We start from the raw sequence: 24,595 nt of genomic DNA on the forward strand, positions 1-24,595 counted from the left end.
GTATGCTTGTACATATATTTATCTATGTAATTTTTTTTATTTAAAAAACTTCTGTTAAAAGCCAAATTTCACCCTGGGGACAAACATAGCTGTTTATCTAGATTCAGAAAGTATTCAAACCCCTTCACTTTTTGACATTCTGCTATGTTGTGGCCTTGTGCTAAAATGATTTAAATGAATTGTTTCCCCACATTAAGCAACACTCAACACCCAGGAATAAAAAAAAAACAAAAACTCTCTCTTTGAAAGCTAAATCATAAACAGAAATAGCTAAATCATAAACAGTCCAGAAAATCACGAACGACAGACATCTTTAGTCCAATGTTATCCATAAATGGGCAACGAGGAGATGCAAGATTGTCAGCAGTAATATGAAACCAACACCAAATACAAACATCAATGAAACTTGACCAGTCGGAATCTACCAGACAAGTGTCACTTTCACCCTGTGTGTCCATACCTGAACACCAATTAACATCATCACCACTAAAGCTCAATTTATGCAATGATTCACTGTCCGTTTGTTCTAAAACTTGCTTTACTGCTTTTTTCTTGCCATTGGATTTTTGTTTGAAGGCTCTGTCTAACTCTTGAATACTGAGGAGTTGACATAGAGTTACCATAAAGTGGCAGAACTAACAGAATATTCATGATTGTTTGCAGCATGTTATCTCATCCACTATATGGCAGCAGAATACTGTCCAAAGAGTTATTTGGGCTTAACACTGTAAAGTGGATCACTACATGTCACCTCAAGTTTGACTTGGGTATAACTGTATTTTAATTCTGAACCAGAAATCACACTCTGGGTCAACACCAAGGAGATTAATTAAACTCACTTTTTGTATTTTAAAATTTTGTAAGAGCTTAAATGACTTTTTGAAAAGTGCCAAAATTATTTGATAATCAGCGAGGAACTATGAATTTAGAAGAGTTTAGAATATCTGATTAAGACAATAGACCAGTGAACAGTTTAACAAAGTACTTTATATTATAAAAAGTACCATGATCTGCACTGGTTTCTAGAATCAGTCATAGCCAAGATTTCCACTTTGTTTTTGGCAAAAGTCAGATTCCTCTAAAGAAATCACATACTTGACGGTTGTTCTACTATTTATCTAATGTATACTGATGTATCATATTAAAACATAAAATACATTTGACTAAGGTAGCTTGATAAATAGTGATCTGATCTGGTCACAATAAATACTGTACATATGTACTGTAGTACGTACACACCGTGTCTTTTCATATAGCTGAAAGCTTTAGAGATATCAGTGTTGCAAATGTTCTGATAAAACTTCTAAAAATAGCTGTGCCTTGCTTTGTGGCTTTTCCAGAAACCCTTACTCCCTGGTGAGATATCAGAGATTGCTGTAGAAGTAGTCATGACAGCACAGCTTCACTGTATACAATGGAAACAATGGACAACAAAAGAATTCATTAAAAATATATAACTTCATTGAATATTTTTGCAAGCTGTACATTCATTTCGGAGATGTAGATGTTTTTGGATGTTTTCCAAAAACAGTCCAAGTCTTCAATCATTTCTTATAATTAATAACCACTAACTCAAGAAATATTCAGTTAGAATGTATTTTGGTGCACTAACATCACTTTTGTATCATTTGGATCCTGAATGTAAACTAATAAATTTATTACAAAAAGTCTAACTTTTACCTTATCATTGATAAGATTAGGACCTTGTAACAAAATTGTCCATTGGCATATACTCATTCATACAGAAGAATTTAAAGGGCACATCAAAAGGGGATGAATTTTTGGAATAGAAGCTTATGGTCCTGTTCTCTCATAACAAGAGCATCATTTCAAGCAACCAGCCTTCCAGTCTTCCCATACAAGGTCCTAGAAACCCCATTATCCAACAATAATGATGAGAAAAGACTGCTGATGCTCACTTCACCATGGGTACACCACAATTGCAAAACTGTTTGAGAACTTACTAAAATTTAGTGAAACGCACTGAAGTCAACGAGAAAGGACTAAACTAGTTTTTAGTGGATTATAATGGCTACAGAATAATTTGCCAAGTACACTGGACTGATTATTGTGGGCAAAAATGTGACCCGAGATACACATACATCAGTCATACCAATCAATCCACACACACGGATGAACATACAAAATCCTTGAAGACCCTGGCCAGGCTGCCAATAAAACCTGAACATCCTCTTCACCACTTCTCCACTTGCGTTAAACTTCTCTACTAAATAAATGGATCAAAAACTAAATATATAATTTTGGCACAGTTGCAATCTCTTTATTGTAAACTTATGTGCCTGATAAGTCTTTCATTAACTGCCACTAGTGTACAAAAGCATACCTGTGAACTAATCTGCTGGTGGTAAACAAGCAAAAACTTTGCAAATAAAGTAATATTTTTGTAAAATAATGCAATTTAAAATTTCTTTCTGTTTGGCAAGAAATATATTTCTGTAGAGGACTGTAAATTGAACACTGTACTTCTTTGCAATTAAAGTAATAACACAGATTCATTTTTTTAGATATCTTTAAGGAGAGGCCAGGCCTGAGACTTTTTCTCTTTTTAGTTTTCAGCTTCTTTTTGTAACTAGGAACCCCTTTTCTAAGCCATTTATCTTCATCTCTTTTTTTTAACAGATCATCCATCCATGAGTAATTAGAGCAAAAATCCTAATGCTCCATAAACACAACAATTACCGTAATTCACTTATCTACTTTTACAGAATAGTTTTGCAGTAATATGTTTTTAGTGAGCAAGTGTTTCTTACTACAGTGTAGGGGGAAAAATGCCAAACTCTGTACTGCCACTAATCAAAACAATTGAAAAGATGCATGTTCAGACAAATGTTTATTGCTGGGAGAAAACAGGAATCAAAGAAAGTACAGAATGAACAAAATAAAAACTTTTAGAAATGCAGCTCAATGCACTGTTGACAGTTCCATTCCATTTCCTAAGAAGGAATTGCACACACAAGTCTCTCTGTAATGGTTATGGCAGTTTTGCTGCCGATAATTATCTTACCATGTTAAACAATTTAGGAATTTACGTTTCTACTTAGTTTATCCATATTATCACTGATTTTTTCAGGTGAATAAGAGATATAAAATGCATCAGCCAGGGTGAGATTTTTAAATTTGTCCCTATCTGGCGAAGAATAATTACATGACCCAACTCCACAGCAAGCAACTTTACTGCAGACTTTTTCTTAGAGGAATATTGTTGGTTATGCAAGCTAAATTTATAATGTGCTTATGGCAGCAAAATAAAGCTTGACCATGTGTTATGTTTAACAAAAACACAAATGCATGTCCCTGCTTGTACTTTTCATCATTTAAGTTTACATTATGAGACACAATTGTGACTAAGGAACCTTCCTTAAAAATGTGCTAGAATTTGAAAATGATGTTTAACATTTAAGTCTTTTTTAAAAACAAGTATGTCACAATTTTCAAAAAAGAAATCAAAACTAATACTATAAACACAAATTAGACAGCCATGTAATATATACGAAAGAAATGTAAAAGTGGGATGCAAGATTCACAAAACTTTTCAGTATAACAGTTTCTTTAGAGTTGAAAAACCAACAAAAGTTAGTGATAGTTACAACTATGCTGTTCTAAAATATATACAGTATAACATACAGTCATTATATTCTGGTCAGCCTAACACCAAAACATTTTTTTGCAGTGAGCCATGTCTATGACAAAGACTAGTTTAACAAGGTGAAAACTGATCATACAGACCACAGAAATGAAAATAAAAATACTTCCATATAAACAGTTGTCAAGCACTTTTGAAGAAACATGTTAAAAGACAGTAAAGACAAAAAGTTACACTGTCCTGATATTTTTAATATACAAAGTATACAACATGTATTTTGCAAAATACAGCATCTTACAGTGGCTTCATAGGATTCAGATCCAAAGAGTGGAAGTGATTGTAATATAAAAGTTAAGTCTGATGTCAAATTAAAGACACATACTCTGGATAAGGATGACAGAAACTTTGTAAAAACAGGGAACTTCTTCCTAACACTAAGACAATTTAATGTATTCCATTAACCTAGAATCCATGTTTTTGACATAAGGGAAACCTAGGAACCCTGCTAAAACCACAAAAGCCCAAAACACTAGAGGGAAAACTGCCAGCTTAACAGATGGACATTGGCTAGACCAGAAACCAAAGCCTATTTCCTAAAAGATCACTGTGCCACTATTCTGGTTTTCTGTAAAAAAATACTTAAATCAAAGAGTAGAAAAAGACAGTGGGTGAAAACACTCTTATATAATGTTTGCTGAGTGCATCACATGATGCAAGTATAGCTCATGTAGTAGCACTATCAAATGGCTAGTGCAGCTTAATACATCATTACTGGTCTGAAGCTAAGCTATTAACATTGTTTACTGTTTTGGTGGTCCTTTGGGCAGTAAACTTGCAGGAAAGAAAGTCAGGCGTAGCTATCACAAATATACTACCCAGCTGTTTTTTACCACTAAAATATGCTGCATGTACCGGTTAATTTCAATCGTGCCTTCCAAAAAGCAGTTTATTTTACTTCCCATAATTATTAACGTCCATCTATCCATTCATTATCCAACCCACTATATCCGAACTACAGGGTCACGAGGGTCTGCTGGAGCGAATCCCAGCTAAAACAGGGCGCAAGGCAGGAAACAAACCCAAGGCAGGGCACCAGCCCACTGCGGGGCGTGTACATACACACCCACACACCAAGCACACACTAGGGACAATTTAGAATCGCCAATGCACCTAACCTGCATGTCTTTGGACTCTGGAAGGAAACCGGAGTACCCGGAGGAAACCCACGCAGACACGGGGAGAACATGTAAACTCCACGCAAGGAGGACCCGGGAACCAAACCCAGGTCTCCTAACTGCGAGGCAGCAACGCTACCCACTGCGCCACCATGCCGCCCCATCATTAATATTGTTAGCAATAACAGAATTTTCACATATACACAGTATAGTGAAATTCTTACTTGCAAATCCAACCAACAAGATGCAATGACAAGAATATAACTTCATTTTAACAGAAAATAAAAATCAGCTATTATGATACATTTAGAATATAATTTTAAATTTTTCCCCTGTTAAAATTAAACTTTATTGTTTGCATCTACTGTAAGTTTGTCAGTTTAAAATCTCTAATTATCATCTGTGATTCAGCAAAGGATGCATTAGTGGTTTAAAGGAATTAGTGGTTTGAGTAGCAGTGATGCTGATGCAATGTTTAAGTATAATATTGACGCATTGAGGTAAAATTCTAGCACATCATACGGATCAAGATACATGCTACTGCAGTCACTTTCATTATGATCAACACTGTCTGAATCATAGGCATTTGTAATCTGATTTAATAAGTAAAATTTTAATTGTAACATTACATCTGGCTTCACTATTGTAGTGTGAATGCACCCAATATAAACTGTTACAATAGAAGTACTGTTTCACTGTTAACGTTTGTTAAAATAAAACCACAGAGTAGCTTTTGTGCATACTCGCATACTTACTTTGATATTCAATAATCATGCCTATGTCTGAAATAGCTAAAGCAAATTATAATATCTGCACTTCCATGTAATAAAACAGGGCATTCTTAGTTTTGTTCTGCACTCTAATATTTAAGTACAAATTTTAGTTAAACAAACTATTATTAACTGATGGTAATTCTATCTCACATATTTTTTCTTTGCAAGGCTACAGCAGCTTGAACTGAAACATGTTCTGGAAAGTCTTCCTTATGTTTGCTGAGGTGCCTTCCTGTTAGCTTCACTTTCAGAACTCTTCAGTCATTTTCTGCAGACAAAATGAATTTCAAAATTAAAACTAATGGCCTCTACACTGAAATGGATTCCTGTACAGAGAACCATTAAGGTAAGTTACTGGCAGTAACACAACTGCTCTACAAATATTTTTTATTTACATATTATAATATACTGTATATACATACATACACACACACACATATATAAATACATAAGTGTGTCTGTACTAGTGTGCATACTCTTTTTTTCCCCATCCCTGGGAAATTTCAAGTATTTAATTCTTTATACAAAATGACAGTTTCCCCAAAGTCATACAGTACATTAGATTAACTAGGTTGCTACAAATGTTAGAAAAACATTACAGATTTTTCCCCAGAGCAATCAAATTAATTTATCCCAAGAAGAAACTCTTGATGCATCAATACCATTTTCTTTAAACGGTGACAATTACTGAGCTAAATCTAGCCTCCATACTTCTCTCTTAGTTCAATTTCTGTAGCTATAAAACCTAGAAGAAATATTTTCAGTTCTTCTAAAACAATACTCATGGTTACTTTCACAACAGGTTAAAGTAGTCTAGTCTAAACATGTAAGTTTTTTTTTCCTATTGAACTAATTCTGCAAAAGTAGGAATTTCACACAGTGTCCTTAACTGTCAATTTGCTTTAATATTTTGGGCCATTCAATTACTAATCCACCTTGATACATTAGTGTGACAATATAATTTAAAAATAAATGCATAAAATGAATTGCATTTTATTTCCTTATCACAATAGGTCACTTAATTTTTTTTTTAATCCATTTCTGAAAATAAAAAATGGAAATTTACCTGTTAAATGCCGAGGAAAGGTAAAAACTTCATAAAGACTACTAATCTATACTAATAAAAGGCAAAGCCCTCACTGACTGACTCACTCACTCACTGACTGACTCATCACTAATTCTCCAACTTCCCGTGTAGGTTGAAGGCTGAAATTTGGCAGACTCATTCCTTACAGCTTACTTACAAAAGTTGGGCAGGTTTCATTTCGAAATTCTACGCGTAATGGTCATAACTGGAAGCTATTTTTCTCCATATACTGTAATGGAGTTGAGCTGGATGGCCATGGGGGGGCGGAGTTTCGTGTGACATCATCACGCCTCCCACGTAATCACGTGAACTGACTATCAACGCAGTACGCAGAAAACCAGGAAGAGCTCCAAAAAGCGCTGAAGAAAACATGCATTATATAATTGAGAAGGCAGCGAAACAATAAGAAGCGAGCGAGTGACATATACTACCATATTCATGAGTTCTGCTACTTCGGAAACAAAGCACGGTGTAAACTTAAAGTTTAAATTAAGTTCATAGACAGGCTGCCGCTGGTGTTTGTCATGCCCCCGGGTAATGCGGGATAAAAGTTTAATGAGAGCACACAGGATATAAACAAGAGTTTTGATCACTTTGTAACTACGTTAAAATTGCAGGTGAAGGGCTGTGCTTATGCAAATTCCGAGAGACTGTGTTTGTGGGGGATTGACAGTTAAAGCGGGTGGGGGAGTCACGTCATTAACTCCCCTCCCATTCACCTCATTTCGCTCCGAGCTGAGCTCCACGGCTAACGATTTCTTCCGAAGCAACTTCGTCACACTGCCACCAAATACTCACAGAAAAATCCACAAGTTAATACACACCCTGTCTGTAGAGTTTCTCCACACTCAATGTATTCCTCGCGACCCCTTTATACCCTCTGATCTCCCATTTCAATTCAGATGCCTCCAATTTCCAGTAAGGCTCTGATGCGCGATGACAAGTAATAAGTCTCAGGGACAGACCCTACAAAATAATGCCATTGATTTCAGGCAAGATTGCTTTTCTCCTGGACAACTATACTTGCATTCTCAAAAGTGACCTCGTGCAGCTTCGTCATATTACAACCGGAATGCAGCGAGAAACTTTTAAGCCGGGTCTTACTTAACATTAAATTAAGCCGTGCACATCGCAACATCACACAAGAGAGCAGCTCACGTGAACTTACTGAACGCAGTACGAGTGATCACTTCCATGCATCAAACCTGTTCAAAAAACGCATTACACAATTAACAAGGTGATGGCTTTATATGGCGTTCATTTATAAAGAAGCGGATAGGCTGTGGGAAGGCAACTACATAAAAAAACAGCGGAGCGCCACATTCTGAATGTACTCCTGGCATCACCGTTATACCCCCTGATCTCCCATTTCAATTGAAATGCCTCAAATTTCCAGTAAGGCTCTGCCTCGCGATGACAATTAATAAGTCTCAGGGACACACCCTACAAAAGGTTGCCATTGATTTGAGGCAACATTGCTTTCCTCCTGGACAAAACTATACGTTGCATTCTCAAAAGTAATATATATATATATATATATATATATATATATATATATATATATTGTGGTGGATTGCCGGCATTTTACTCGGCCCTCACCCCCTGGCCGCTAGGAGGAGCTCTCCCGAGAGCATATACGGGCCCCGAATTCCAGCAGGGCCTCATGGACTATGTAGTTTTAATACACAGCCCTGCTGGATACCTTGGGGGCCACTGGGAGTCGCTTTCGGGAGGCCAATGGACTCATTTGGGCACCATGACCCGGAAGTTCGTCACAGGAAGAGCGAAGGGCTTCCTGGGTGAAGAAAAGTACTGTTTACCCTGACCCGGAAGGAATAAGGACTTGTGGAACTGTTGGGCAGAAAGACTTCCGGGTCAAGAGGAATAAAAGGACTCTGGGAACTCCCAGACAACGAGCAGAGCTGGGTGGTAGGAGGGCAACGCGTCTGAGAGTGGAGGATTGTGATTATTACTGGTTTATTATTGTGATTTATGAATATAGTGGAGTAGAGGGTGCTTGGTGCACATTATTATAATAAATATAATTATTGTGGTAATTTTACCAGATGTTTGGCGTGGTACCTGAGGGTTCAAGGGAGCACTACTACCCCCTACTGCGACAATATATATATATATATACTAGCAGAATACCAGGCTCAGAGCGAGAAGTAGTGTGTTAAAGAAGTTATGAAAAAGAAAAGCAAACATTTTAAAAATAACGTAAGATGATTGTTAATGTAATTGTTTTGTCATTGATATGAGTGTTGTTGTCATATCTATCTATTTATATTATATATATATATATATATATATATATATATATATATATATATATATATATATATATATATATATATATATATATATATATATATAGCAAAATACCTGCATTGGCAGCGAGAAGTAAAAGAAAAGGAAACATTTTAATAATAACTTGAACATGATTGACAATGTAATATATATATATATATATATATATATATATATATATATATATACACACATCTATACACATATATATACAGTTATATATATATACATATACACACATACCACATCACAATTCCCCACATTGCAATTCCCCACTTCCACAACTCCCCACATTGGGATAATATTTATTATAACCATAGACTAATGTACTATATAAGACAGTCCATATAATGATACAAAAGCGTGCCCTCCGTTTCCCCACATCGAGCATTATTTTATTTAAAACGCTACTTGTTAATAAATATGTAAAATACATTATCCAAGCATGCATTTTTATATACAATTTGCCTTTTAAAATTTGAAACAGGTAAGTTGAATTCTATTATTTTTGAATCTTTCTTAAAACATGCTAAAACGTAACATTTTGATTTTATCTTTTTTTAAATTACCAAAATTTGTAATTTGTGCCAGTGGAGGATGTCAGAGGCCTGTTCAATGACTTGATAGCAGAGTTCCCTGATGAAGACAACTACAATGACCTTCTTGCCTACTTTGAATCAACCTACATTACTGGAGTAAGAGGCAGAGATGCAGTGTTTCCCATTAGAATCTGGAATCACTTTGAAGCTGCTGCTACTGGCCTACCAAGAACAACAAACTGCTGTGAAGGATACCACAATTCACTGAGAGCCCTGTTTCACTGCAGTCATCCAGGTGTGTGGGATCTTCTGGAAGGTCTGAAGAAGGACATGGCCATCCACAGCAAGACATTGGCTGATGCAGATGATGGCAGACCACAGCCAAAAAGGAAGAAGTATGAGACCCTAAATAGCAAAGTAATTGAGGCTGTCCAAGGGTATGCCAATCAACAGGATAAGATTAAGTATTTGAGAAAATTGGCCAACATGCAGTTTCCAAAGTAACCTTTGTGTTTAGTAGTTTCTGTGTACTTTAGTCATTCTTGTCAATTATTAATAGTTTTTGTACTGTACATTTAGTTTAATGATTTTTCTTTTATTAGATAAACCTGTACAGTGGAATTATTAGCAAATGGAATAGGACCTTATCTAATTCATTATTTTGTACCAAGCATATTTTGTATTAAACTCATTTGTTCATTTGTGTATATCAGTTACTTGTATTTTGTAATCAGTAATGCATTTCAATAAATTGTCATGAAATAAAACTTTTGGAGATTAATTACTACTATTTGCATTTTAGAATTCCTTCATTATATTATTAATTCAGTGCACTCCATATTATCCCAATGTGGGGAGTTGTGGAGTGGGGAATTGCAATGTGGGGAATTGCAATGTGGGAATTGTGATGTGGGGAATTGTAATTGTGGGGAGTTGGGAATGTGGGGAATTGACTAAGGTGGGGAGTTGTCATGGAACCACACATACATATATATATATACACATACTGTATATATACACACACACATATATACATACTGTATATACAACATATACATATCTACATATATACTGTATATACACATATACATACAAATCTACATATATATATATTAGGGGTGGGACTCGATTAAAAAAATTAATCCAATTAATTAGCGGCTGTGTAAGAATTAATCTTGATTAATCGTATGTAATCGCACACATAAATTTGCCCCAAATCGCAAATGTTTTTTAATTTAAAACGGTTTTAGTGGGCTACAGAATCAAATAATAGACATGGACATGAATATTGTAAACTGAAGCTGTTTTAATTTCTGAAAAAAGCTTTTAAACTGCATTTGAATTCAAAACAGAAACAAAAATATCATCCCTGGTTAAAATTGGGCAGACTTAAAATAAAGTGGTAGTTTAAGTACTTTAAGTACATTTTCAGAATAGTATTGTCTTTAAATAATAATAACCAAAATTTCAACATAAAGTGCAGTTTTTCTTCTTAAAAAATAAGTCAGAAACATAAAAGGTAATTTGACCAGCTTACTCTTTAAACTCTGAGTAACATTAGCCAAAATTATTTTGTACATTAGGCTAAAACAGTGTGATCATTGAACATTTTGTAATTAGATGTATTTAGAATTACTAACGTCACGAAGTCCAATGATCCCCAGTAAGAGCCACAAAGTCCGCTTTCTGTAATGCATCTAATTTTGCTTGCTTTTCAGTGTGCACAAAACCATGCTTTTATCAAGGCTTTCGGGTAGTCGAAATGATCAGTCGTAGGAACGCGCTTTATTCGACTCTTAACATTTTTGTAGCTGTGATGTGTGCATCAGTGTAATGGATGTACCAGGAAATCAGTGGAGAAGTAGAAGTTATAAAAAGAAAAGGGAACATTTTAAAAATAACGTAACATGATTGTCAATATACAGAAATTGTTTTGTGAGTGTTATTGAATGTTGCTGTCATCAAGGATTTGATTATCATTATTTCTTTCAATCAGGCTCGTATTTGTAGGATGTGTTCAAGTTACATTCCGTGTTTGTCAATCGCTGTAAAGATAAGAGGTTTCATTCATCGATTAGTTCCTTACTGCATCAATAAACAGCTTGTCTTCCTTTTATCTGTGATGTGACAAACTGCATGCACGGTTTTTTTACACTGTCTTCCTTTAGCAGGACATTCACTTTTTCCACCGTGGTGCTTTGTTTCCGCAGTAGCTGCACTTATGAATATGATTGTATGTATAAGACGCTTCATATTTTTTTGCTGCCTTCTCAATTGTGTAATTCGGTTTTTGTTCAGCACTCTTTGGAACTGTTGCTTTTAGTCTGCGCATTGCGCCAGTTCACGGAGCCGCTTGGTGTTCTTGCATCGAAGGTTCCCAGCTGTACTGGTGCCATCTCGTAATGTCAGCTAAGACCCGCACTTAAAAGTTTCTCGCGCAGTTTCAATGAGTTTGTGCCAAACACCACCCTGACCATCTCATCTTCCTCTGCATAAGCACAGTCCTTCACCCGCGAACATTTACCGCAGTGTTTGTATTGGATTGCCGCTGATGGACGGCCTTATATGGGCAGGCACTAAATTACAAACGCTAGTGGCAGCCTGTCTATGAACTTAATTTAATATAAACTTACGGTTCACGCCTGCTTTGTTTCCGCAGTAGCTGTACTTATGAATATGCTTGTATGCATCATTTGCTTCATAATGTTTTTCTGCCTTCTCAATTGTGAAATGGCGCTTTGTGCTCATCGCTGTTTGGAGTTCTTCCTTGTTCTCTACGCATTCTTACGTAGGAGGCGTGATGATGTCACACTAAACTCCCCACGCCATCTCCAACTCAAGACTCCATTACATTATATGGGGAAAAATAGCTTCCAGTTATGACCCTTATGCAATTTCGAAATGAAACCTGCCCAACTTTTGTAAGTAAGCTGTAAGGAATAAGCCTGCCAAATTTCAGCCTTCTACCTACACGGAAGTTGGAGAATTAGTGATGAGTCAGTGAGTGAGTGAGTGAGTGAGGGCTTTGCCTTTTATTAGTATAGATATATATATATATATATATATATATATATATATAAATATATACACACTCGATCTACATACTGTCAAATAAACTAACCACACACCCTAGCGCAACATGAGAGGCTTCGCCTTTAGCACTGACGTCTGAGGTTCGATTCGCGAGAGTGGGTGCAGTGAGGTGTACTGCCTGATGAGCCCATCAGGCAGTTGGATTCTGTAGTCTTTAAATTTCTATGGTGAAGAAAAAGTTATGCAATGATGATTAAATTTAACTTTCATTCCTACTAAAACATATTTTCTGTCACCTCAAATAAAAATTACTTATATTTAAAATTTAAATAGAACTTGAACAAATACGATAGTTCATAATACCCATGCAGCACTAAGTGCACATAAGATTAGGAGTCATCCGTTTTAATAGCCTGCCCATTTAATTATTTAGGAATGGATAGATAAATTAAGATTTAGTACAAATAATGTTTTTAATTTTTCTTCCTCAATGGATTCTGGCACCCCCAGCAACAGCTGCTCGCACCCCAAAGGAGATATATATATATATATATATATATATATATATATATAGATATATATATATATATATATATATATATATATATATATTGTAAAGGACCGAGGAGACAGTAGCAAGGGTTGGGGTTTTCCGCCCCGTATATTGTAAATAAACAAAAACAGGTCAAAATTATAAACAAACAGTTCATATGCGCGACACTCCTGGCGTCGCGCCATTTTATTGGGGAGGAGCCGAAGTGGAGGAATGCGGGAAGGACCGCAAGGGAGGATGGGAAGGATGACGTCAGGGCAAGATGGCGGAGGAAGGGCGGAAGTATCGCGACTGCGGTCAATCCAGGCCTATGGTGCAGGAAGGTCTTTCTTTCTATGAGGAAGCAGAGGGAGAAAGTTAATACCCCACCATTCCCTGGCGGCGAGTGGTTTCCCAGGTGCTATCGAATCAATCCGCTGCCTCCTACTCGCGGCGTGACACGATCCCCCTTAGCCCAGGACCGCCAGGTCGGGCGGACCTAACCGAGAGGTCGTGGAATACGAGAGAGGGCATCGGCATTGGCCTGAAGGGTGCCCCGCCGATAAGTGACAGTGAACTTATACGGCTGTAAGTCCAGGAACCACCTGGTGACCCGCGGATTCGACTCTTTGTGTAGGGACATCCACTTAAGTGCAGCGTGATCAGTCACCAGAGCAACTCGACCCAGCAGGTAGTACGGAGGTGGGTCACTGCCCACTTAATGGCCAAGGCCTCCCTCTCCACTGCCGCGTGCGGGTCTCCCGGTCCATCAGTTTCCGCTAAGGTACATCACAGGGTGCTCGACACCATCGACGCTTTGGCTCAGCACGGCACCCAGGCCTGTGTCCGCGCCGGTCTGGAGAATAAACGGGAGCCCAAAATCGGGCGTCCGTAACACAGGTGCCGACGTTAGGGCCTTCTTTAGGTCACTGAACGCGTGTTCTGCTTTGTCGGTCCACACCACGTATAGGGGAGCGCCCTTTTTTGTCAGGTCAGTCAAGGGTGCTGCTCTTCGGAGAAACGGGGAACAAACCGGCGGTAGTAACTCCGCAAGCCCCAAGAAAGCCTGCACCTGTTTCTTGGTACTGGACGGGCCATTCTAAGATGTCTTTAACTTTGGAGCTCTGTGGCCGCACCTGTCCTTGTCCCACGAGGTAGCCTAAATATTTGGCCTCCTTTAATCCAAAAACACTTCCGGGGTTTATGCGGAGGCCGGCTTTAGCCAGTGTTCGGAGGACAGCTGCGACCTGCAGTAGATGCTCCTCCCAGGTGCCGGAATAGATGGCAACGTCATCTAGGTAGGCGGCGCTATAGGACTGGTGGGGCTTCAGCACTCTATCTACCAGACGTTGGAAGGTCGCCGGGCCCCGCAGCCCAAATGGGAGGACCTTGTACTGCCAGTGCCCGCTAGGGGTGCTAAAGGCCGTTTTCTCCTTTGCGGATGCCGCGTAAAGGAATTTGCCAATACCCTTTGTCATGTCAAGGGTAGTCAGATATCGAGCCGTACTCCAGCCGCCAAGGAGGTCAATGCGGGCATGGGGTAGGCATCGAACTTGGAGATCTGATTCAGACGCCTAAAGTCATTACAGAACCTCCAGGAGCCGCCTGGCTTGGAGACGAGGACAATAGGGCTGGACCAGGGACTATGGCTCTCTTCAATTATGTCCATGTCCAACATACGCTTCACCTCCAGTTCGACCTCTGCGTTTTGCCTCCGGAGTCGGTAGGGCCTCTCCCGGACGACACCCCGGCCCGTGACTATATCGTGCTCAATCAGCGCGTCCGCCGGGTGACTCGCCACTACCTCGGGATGGCTCGGAGTGTTTGGGCTAACTCCTGCCGCTGCTTGGGGGTCAGCTCTTCGCCGAGGTTAAGGGCAGTTGTGCTTGCGTAAAAGGGAGAGTGACCTACGGGAGCTGGGAGCTCCTCTCTATCTCCAGGGCTTTAACAGGTTGACATGATAGATCCTCTCACTCGGTCGACGCATTGGGCTGTTTCACCAAATAGTCGATGAGTCCTTTTCTCTCCTTAACCTCGTAAGGCCCTTGCCAGTGAGCGAGCAGCTTCGTGGGAGGTCGGGACGAGCACCATAACTCGGTCCCCGGGCGAACTCCCTGAGGACGGAGTTGCGGTTGTAACACCGGCCTGCGCTGCTTGCGCACGAGTCACGTGGCTCTTTTAGGAGGGGCCTGATCTTTGTGAGTCGGTCGCGCAGTTGCGCACGCATCTAAAATGTTAGAGGAGGGAAGAGCCTCGCCTCCCAGCCTTCTTTTAGGATGTCGAGGATTCCCGGGTTGTCGCCCGTATAGTAATTCAAAGGGGAGAAGCCTGTAGAGGCCTGGGGTACCTCCCGGTAGGCAAAAGCACGAGCGGGAGGAGCTGGTCCCAGTTCCTGCCGCCGCTGACTACCTTGCGGAGCATCTGCTTAAGCGCCTGATTAAATCGCTCACCAACCCGCCAGTTTGCGGGTGATAGACTGACGCTTTCAGGTGCTTTATCTGCAGTAATTTGGCTACCTCCTTGAACGTATCCGAAGTGAAGGGCGTATTCTGGTCCGCGTGAGGACCTCCTTGGGTATGCCCACGCGCGGAAAACAAATTAACCAGTTCCCGCGATGCTTTTAGTATTAGCGAGCGCAGGGGAACCGCTCTGGGTACCGGGTGGCATAGTCCACCATGACTAGGATATACTTGTGGCCACGGGTTGAGGGCTCCAGGGGTCCCACCAAATCGACCCCTATCCTTTCAAAGGGGATGTCCACGAGGGAATAGGGACTAGAGGAGCACGGTCCCTCCTAGGAATCTGGCGGGTCTGGCACTCGGACAGGATTGACAGAACCGCCGGACCTCCTCATTGATCCCAGGCCAGTAAAAGCGGAGCTTAATCCTCTCCAGTGTTTTTCGCCCCAGGTGGGCTTAGGAGGTGAGCATGTGCCAACTCGCATATCTCCGCCGGAAGGTACGCTGAATTAGCAACAACTTCCGCGACCTCGCCTCATGGGTAGCCACCGGTACAACAGATCATTCTCAAGGACAAAGAAGGGTTCCCGCGTGTGGATCCGTCCGCTGTTGAGCTGTTAGGCAGAACGACCGCATTCCGGGCAAAGCGCAGGGAGTCATCATTCCACTGCTCCCTCTTAAAGGAGGCCGGGCGTGGACCAAATTGATGGTCCAGGCGCGAGAGGGTCTTGGGGCCTGGGCCGGGAAGAGTTCCCTGGCTAGTCCCTTCTCCGCGGAATCTTCCGGGTCAAGGTCCGTGAGCCACGAAAGGTCCCCGAGACACCAGCCCATAGGGCCTGCCCTTGTGCACGGCGTGGAGGCCGCTGGAGGGGTGCCTTTTCCCCTCATAACAAGATCCAACGAGGCCCCGGGAGCGGCGAATGGCTTACCGCTGATTCTTTTAGACCAGTCTTGTCCCAAATCACTGGGAAGGGGGTCAGGTAACACAGCGCACCGCCATTTGATTGGTTCCCCTTCCAGGTGACATAGCAGTGAGCTGAACGATATGACCTAGTCCCCCATGCACACAGGTGACCAACAAATGCTGTTTTAACCACTGTTGCGTAAGACAAACGGCGAGCAACAATGGTAATGTTGCTGCCGGAATCAAACAAAGCCACCACGGCGCGCTCCATTTAGCAACACCACTCCCGATTCGACTCGCCAAGGGATGCGGCGGGTACAATACCTCTCCGATGATGTCCAGCTGCAGTCCATAGGCTCGGGGCATGTGATGGGGCAGTTTGGCAGCAGGTGGCCGGTCTCGCCACACTTGAAACAGCGGGCGGACCCGCCTCTCTCTGGCTCTGGCTGGCGCTTCTGCAGCGCGCCGAGGGGCTCGGGTGGCCGCCTCGCCCCTGCCGGTTCCCGCGAGCAGGCTTTTCTGACCCCAAGTCGGAGGACCGCCAACTGACGCTCCAGGACGCCGAGGAGGCCCGACATGTTCTGATAGGCGGTCCCCGACCTGCTGGGCGAGGGAACTGGGCATTGCATTGACCAGGCCTTCACAGGCCACCCGCCGACCACTTTCCGCCTGCGGGCTCTCTGGCCGTAGCCAGCGCCCATCTTGCCCCAGAACTCAACGCCTGGGCGCGAAGGGCTTTTCGGGTCAAAGACCCAGTTCCGCCATTCGCCGCCTGCTGGCCCGGCTAATGCCGAAGCGGCCAGTATTTCGGGCTTGAGGAGGTCGTAATTAGCGCCTCCTCCTCAGGGAGGTCATAATAGGCCCGCAGCGCTGGTCCTTCAGGTATGGCGCCAAGATGGACGCCACTGACCGCTGCCACTGCTCCGGTGGCCGCCCTCTCAAACATGCCCAGGTAGGCATCGACGCCCTCCCGGGGCCCATCGGACTAATAGGATGAGGCGGCTGCCTGGGCGGGTCTGGTCTCGCCTGGGCTTCCACTAACCTGGCCTTCGTGGCCTCCAGCTCCCGGTGGTGGCGGCTTGCGCAGCTGCAGCCTGGGAGCTGGCTCATTCATGCCAGCACGTGTTGAGGTCCTGTCCCTCCGCATTCCGGGATCTCTATCCTGCCGACTACGCCACTTGTAAAGGACCGAGGAGACAGTAGCAAGGGTTGGGGTTTTCCGCCCCGTGATATTGTAAATCAAACAAAAACAGGTCAAAATTATAAACAAACAGTTCATATCGGACGCCGACTCCTGGCGCGCGCCATTTTATTGGGGAGGAGCCGGAAGTGGAGGGAATGTCGGGAAGGACCGCAAGGGAGGATGGGAAGGATGACGCCAGGGCAAGATGGCGGAGGAAGGGCGGAAGTATCGCGACTGCGGTCAATCCAGGCCTATGGTGCAGGAAGGTCTTTCTTTCTATGAGGAAGCAGAGGGAGAAAGTTAATACCCCGCCATTCCCTGGCGCTAATGGTTTCCCAGGTGCTATCGAATCAATCCGCCTCTACTACCTGCTACATGCGATATATATATATATATATATATACATACATACATACATACATATATATATATATATATATATACACATATATATATATATACATATATATACACATATATATATATACACATATATATACATATATATATATATATATATACATATATATACATATATATATATATATATATATATATATATATATATATATATATATATATATATATATATATATATATATATATATATATATATATATATATATATATACATATATATATATATATATATATATATATATATATATACATATATATATATATATATATATATATATATATATATATATATATATACATATATATACATATATATATATATATATATATATATATATATATATATATCAGCAACACTCATGACAATGACAAAACAATTACATTGTCAATCATGTTAGGTTATTATTAAAATGTTTCCTTTTCTTTTTCATTATTCTTGTAACACACTACTTCTCGCTGTAAAGCTGGTATTTTGCTATATATGTGTGTGTATATATATATATATATATATATATATATACGGGTATTTGGCTAGTGGAATATATTAGTTAGCTAGCTATATTTGCTTAGAAGCTATTAACTTCTTGATTCTAAATGTAGGTCATGCATAGGGCAGAAGCGATATTTTGGTTAAATAATAAAAATTGATTGTAAAACTGTGCAAACATACCAGAGTATAAAATTGTGCAATCTGCATCTTATTGACCAAGAATGGAGATATGTACTTTAACTAAAATATATCTATAAAAATACCCAGCAAAAGATTTTTTATGTAAAATTAATATAATACTTCAGAAGATAGAACAAACTTGAGATGTTTACGCTTAATAGAATAGTTTTAACTGGATCTACTAAGCTTGAGAGTTCTTTGATGTATGTATTTTTTAATTAAATAAGCTTATAACTTCAGAAAGTATACCTTTGTAAAGGTGTCTGAAAGGAATTTTGAATATATTTTCATACAACAGTTTAATTATTTAACAACAATGAGGATAAAATTTTCTCTTTTTGTAAAAAACATCTTTGCATTACAGCAATTAGCAGTTATACACTATCAATGGGGATATTCTAAACTGATTATTGGCCCAAAAATCTGAAGAGTTACAATGATTAAGGTATTAAATGAAACTTAATACAAACATAATGAATGGTCCAGCTTAATAATTTAAAAAATAATGATTCCACATTTTTAATGAGAGGATACAAAAGATTCTTTCAGTAGAATCAAAAGTAAAATACGAAATTCCATATAATTCCACTTTCATGAGCCACACAAAAGTAGAGTACTGATACTTTATATTATCACATTGCAAGCTTACTTACATGTACATTTTTTCTTTTATAGTATTTCCTTTGCAAAAGGAAAAACACATTTTAAACCATATAAGCTGTTATTTTATATAAAACTTTGAAAGACTTCAGTAAAATGCTTGCTTAAACCCAATTTATAAAATATCTTTATTTCCTTATAAATCTTAGGCTAAAAAGTGTAAATGACAATGTCAAAACAGCACTAAATATCATTTAGTAGCACCTCAAAATTAAATGCATCAAATTTAACAGTGTAGTTACTTTCATTTTCTACTATGTAAATTGGTTTGGTTTAACCCCCACCATTCATCTATTTAAAAAAAATACATGCATCTATGTCTTCATCAAGTACGGTAATTGAATCAAAGCCTATAGCAGCATGAACTGCTTTAAGGTTAGAAACAGCAACACAGGCATTGTCAGTAACTATAAATCAATGATAAATACAATACTATGGCACTGGGGCAATTTAGAGCATCCAACAATCAATGAAGTTTGGGACAAAATTAAAACTCCTTGAAATTCAATTAAAAGAGAAAACTTTAAAGCTTCAGAAAGAAAGCATAAAACAGACATGACCTGAAATTAATTTTCAAAATCCACGAGATAAGTAATAGGTTCTTCCACTCACAGACCATATTTCCGCAACAGTGCAGAATGTAGAAAAGGATTTTTTTTTTTAAACTTTCACCAGTAAAGGGTAAAGAATTCTATAAAAGAAACCATTAACTTTTGAAGATATTCACTAAAATGTTTTTTTCTCCACTACATTGTTTAAAGTTTGTTCATACATATGCAAGATTTCTTCATTTCCATTTACTACAGTGGTTGCAGTGAAAATTAAAAGAAGAAGAGTCGCTATTACTTGTGCTTTGCTTTCTTCAGCTAAGGTTAGTTTGGTTCCCCTCTGCTTGGATAAGCTATGTGACAAATATCTGGGAATGGGTTGGTGGTCTTACATGTGCTGTATATACTGTATATGCGAAGAGACAGAGATTTTACGTTTAAAACCATTGGATTATGGGCTAAAATTCCCTGGAAATAGCTGCTGGTTAACATACCATATGTGACATTATAGTACCAAGAGGCTATAAGAAGTGTCGGTACAGAGTACTGAAAAAATAACTGTCCATACTCCAAAAAGTGAAGAGCAGAAGTGCCACTACTGCATATTGCGGAGTACTGACTAGCTTCAAACACTGTCAATACGTGAGAAAAAAATCCCAATATTTTAAAGAGCAAAACAAAGAAGAGCCAGTACTGGTTCACTACACAAGTAATTTTTAAATATAAGAATAAAATATTCATAAACTGCAATAAGACTGATGTTTGTCAAAAAGGTTTGAATGCTAACAACAGGCCTTTAACTATAAACAAGCCTCAAAACTGAAAGTATCCCTGGCAATGAAACTCCAAAAACCACTCGCAAAAAAGGCCAAGGCCTACAAGTTCCAAATAGGTGTAAGGGAGCATTAGAAACCTTTGGACCCAAAGAACACAACAAATAAATTCTTTAAGCACAGCATTTATTAATAAAATGATTCAAAATAATACAAAGAATTGTAATAAAATAGTAATTAAATCCATCTATCCGTCCATCCTCTTCTGCTTATCTGAGGTTGGGTCGCGGGGGTAGCAGCTTAAGCAGAGAAGCCCAGACTTCCCTCTCCCCAGCCACTTCTTCCAGCTCTTCCGGGAGAATCCCAAGGTGTTCCCAGGCCAGCCGGGAGACATAGTCCCTCCAGCGTGTCCTGGGTCTTCCGGGCACATCCAACCAGGAGGAGGCCCCGGGGAACACCTCACCTGGGAGGCGTCCAGGAGGCATCCTGACCAGATGCCCGAGCCACCTCATCTGACTCCTCTCGATGCAGAGGAGCAGCGGCTCTACTCTGAACCCCTCCTGGATGACTGAGCTCCTCACCCTATCTTTAAGGGAAAGCCCAGACACCCTGCGGAGGAAACTCATTTCAGCCGCTTGTATTCGCGATCTCGTTTTTTCGGTCACTACCCATAGCTCATGACCATAGGTGAGGGTAGGAACGTAGATCGACTGGTAAATTGAGAGTTTTGTCTTACGGCTTAGCTCTTTTTTCACCACAACAGACCGATGCAGAGCCCACATCACTGCGGATGCCGCACCGATCCGCCTGTAGATCTCACGGTCCATTCTTCCCTCACTCGTGAACAAGACCCCAAGATACTTAAACTCCTCCACTGGGGCAGGATCTCGCCCCCAACCCTGAGAGGGCACTCCACCCTTTTCCCTCTGGAGCCAGGCCTGGGGGTGGGGCTCGATGGCGAGCGCCTGGTGGCCGGGCCTGCACCCATGGGGCTTGGCCGGGCACAGCCCGAAGAGGTAACGTGGGTCCTCCTTCCCATGGGCTCACCACCAAGGAGGTCGGGTGCAGTGTGAGTTGGGTGGTGGCCGGAGGCGGGGACCTTGGCGGTCTGATCCTCGGTTACAGAAACTGGCTATTGGGACATGGAATATCACCTCTCTGAAGGGGAAGGAGCCTGAGCTAGTGTGCGAGGTTGAGAGGTTCCGGCTAGATATTGTCGGACTCAACTCAACGCACAGCTTGGACTCTGGAACCAATCTCCTTGAGAGGGGATGGACTCTCTACCACTCTGGAGTTGCCCCGGGTGAGAGGCCGAGCAGGTGTGGGCATACTTATTGCCCCCCGACTTGGAGCCTGTGCGCTGGGGTTTACCCGTGGATCTAGAGGGTGGCCTCCCTCCGCCGGGTGGGGAAGGGTCCTGACTGTTGTTTGTGCGCATGCTACTAACAGCAGTTTGGAGTATCCACCCTTTTGGAGTCTCTGGAGGGGGTGCTAGAGGGCATACCTTCTGGGGATTCCCTCATTTTGCTGGAAAACTTAAATGCCCACGTGGGCAATGACAGTGAGACCTGGAAGGGCGTGATTGGGAGGAATGGCCCCCCGATCTGAACCCGAGCGGTGTTTTGTTATTGGACTTCTGTGCTCGGTTGTTGCTGAGGCAAAAACTCGTGCATGGGAGGAGTTTGGAGAGGCCATGGAGAACGACTTTCGGACGGCTTCGAGGAGATTCTGGTCCACCGTCCGTCGTCTCAGGAAGGGGAAGCAGTGCAGTGTCAACACCGTATATGGTGGGGATGGTGCGCTGCTGACCTCACTCGGACGCTGGGTCGGTGGGGAGTACTTCAAGACCTCCTCAATCCCACTAACATGCCTTCCAATGAGGAAGCAGAGCCTGGGGACTCTGAGGTGGGCTCTCCCATCTCTGGGACTGAAGTCACCGAGGTGGTCAAAAAACTCCTTGGTGGCAGGGCCCTGGGGTGGATGAGATACGTCCGGAGTTCCTTAAGGCTCTAGATGTTGTAGGACTGTCTTGGTTGACACGTCTCTGCAACATCGCATGGACATCGGGGACAGTGCCTCTGGATTGGCAGACCGGGGTGGTGATCCCCCTCTTTAAAAAGAGGGACCATATAGAGGGATCATACTCCTCAGCCTCCCTGGAAAAGTCTATTCGGGGGTTCTGGAGAGGAGGGTCCATCGGATAGTCGAACCTCGGATTCAGGAGGAATAGTGTGGTTTTCGTCCTGGTCGTGAAACAGTGGACCAGCTCTTCACCCTTAGCAGGATCCTGGAGGGTGCATGGGAGTTTGCCCAACCAGTCTACATGTGCTTTGTGGACTTGGAAAAGGCATTCGACCGTGTCCCTCGGGGAATCCTGTGGGGGGTGCTCCGGGAGTATGGGGTACCGGACCCCCTTATAAGAGCTGTTCGGTCCCTGTACAACCGGTGTCAGAGCTTGGTCCGCATTGCCGGCAGTAAGTCGAGCCCGTTTCCAGTGAGAGTTGGACTCCGCCAGGGCTGCCCTTTGTCACCGATTCTGTTCATAACTTTTATGGACAGAATTTCTAGGTGCAGCCAGAGTGTTGAAGGGGTCCGGTTTGGTGGACTCAGGATTGGGTCACTGCTTTTTGCAGATGATGTTGTCCTGTTTGCTTCATCAGGCCGTGATCTTCAGCTCTCTCTGGAGCGGTTCACAGCTGAGTGTGAAGCGGCTGGGATGAGAATCAGCACCTCCAAATCCGAAACCATGGTCCTCAGCCGGAAAAGGGTGTAGTGCCCTCTCAGGGTTGGGGGCGAGATCCTGCCCCAAGTGGAGGAGTTTAAGTATCTCAGTAATTAAATACAAAATACAAAATGTTGCATATTAAAATGCAACCCAATATCAAACTAAACCAAAGAAATACCAAAAAACAACAACAATGGGAAAAAATTTCAAGAAATCAAACAACTTACAAGAAAAACTCTGAAAGGAATGCCAGACACAAGCAGGAGCCAATGACAGCACCCAGCTGAGGCATTCTAATGCCTTTACATAGGCCTTATCTGCCAAAACTACAGTGTCGGGGGTGAGACTGCCTCTCCCCCTCCCTTCTTTGGGATGAATATTTATTTAAAAAAAAAACAAACACACCAAGGATAATAGCTAACAGAATTAACAGAAGAGTACAAAACTAAAGCAAACATTTAGTAACATAAAGACACAACTTAACAAAGAAACCAAAGCCAGGGCCAAATCCTCGTTAAACCACGAAAATGCATTATGAAACTTATTTGCAATATATACACTATAGTATAAGACAATGTCAAGTAAATGAAATGCTATATAAATATTCACCTAAAACTAAACATCTACATTTATCCATTTGATTATTAACAAATGTTTTCCTATTGTCAGAGCACCACAGAACAGAAACACTTGTGACAGTGACCACATCTTAAATAACATTCAGTATAGCATAAAAGATGTGTTTAGACAGCGAAAATGAAATGGGAAAACACACACACAATTATCTCGCAAACTGCTGTATATATTGCCCCTAATTTTAAATTCTGTAATGGTTTAGCCAAAAACTCTGAAACCTTGAATTTCTTAACTTCATTATAAAAAGTTATTTATAGCTGTCAGAAACACCAAATTTAACTCTGATTTTATTTTGTTTACAAAGCAGTTGCTAAAATACACAGTCATTTGTAACGAAAAACTGTAACACACTTACCGCAATTTCTCTGCATGCAGACATAGATATTCCAGTACCTTCAATCTGTTTTAGTGCATACTCTTTTTCATCCTTTCTGTAAGTAAGAGAGTAACATAAAGTTAATGACTGACACATGTAGAAGTTTAACAAAATAACAGCAAAAAATACCTCTAAGGAAATATTGAGGATATCAATAAAGAAATAAAATAGTGTGTAGAAGTTCAGAG

The 24,595-nt window shown here is 41.1% G+C and overlaps 1 protein-coding gene across 2 annotated transcripts in view; it reads right to left on the bottom strand.

Moving 5' to 3' along the window:
• The window catches only part of LOC120525545 (cyclin-dependent kinase 8-like), an 89,457-nt gene that overhangs the window by 17,973 nt on the left and 46,889 nt on the right, over positions 1-24,595 (bottom strand). The window contains exons 2-3 of one of the 2 annotated variants that reach the window (XM_039747934.1): positions 24,387-24,462; positions 4,891-5,820 (exon numbers count right to left, since the gene is read on the bottom strand). In XM_039747934.1, coding sequence (XP_039603868.1) covers positions 5,800-5,820; positions 24,387-24,462 — 97 coding nt within the window. In that variant the 3' untranslated portion in view covers positions 4,891-5,799. Of the gene's footprint in view, positions 1-4,890; positions 5,821-24,386; positions 24,463-24,595 lie in introns of those variants that run through there. The other variant, XM_039747932.1, reaches the window with a different exon arrangement.

The sequence above is a fragment of the Polypterus senegalus genome, chromosome 3 (genome assembly GCF_016835505.1).
Source record: "Polypterus senegalus isolate Bchr_013 chromosome 3, ASM1683550v1, whole genome shotgun sequence".
Lineage (NCBI taxonomy): Eukaryota > Metazoa > Chordata > Cladistia > Polypteriformes > Polypteridae > Polypterus > Polypterus senegalus.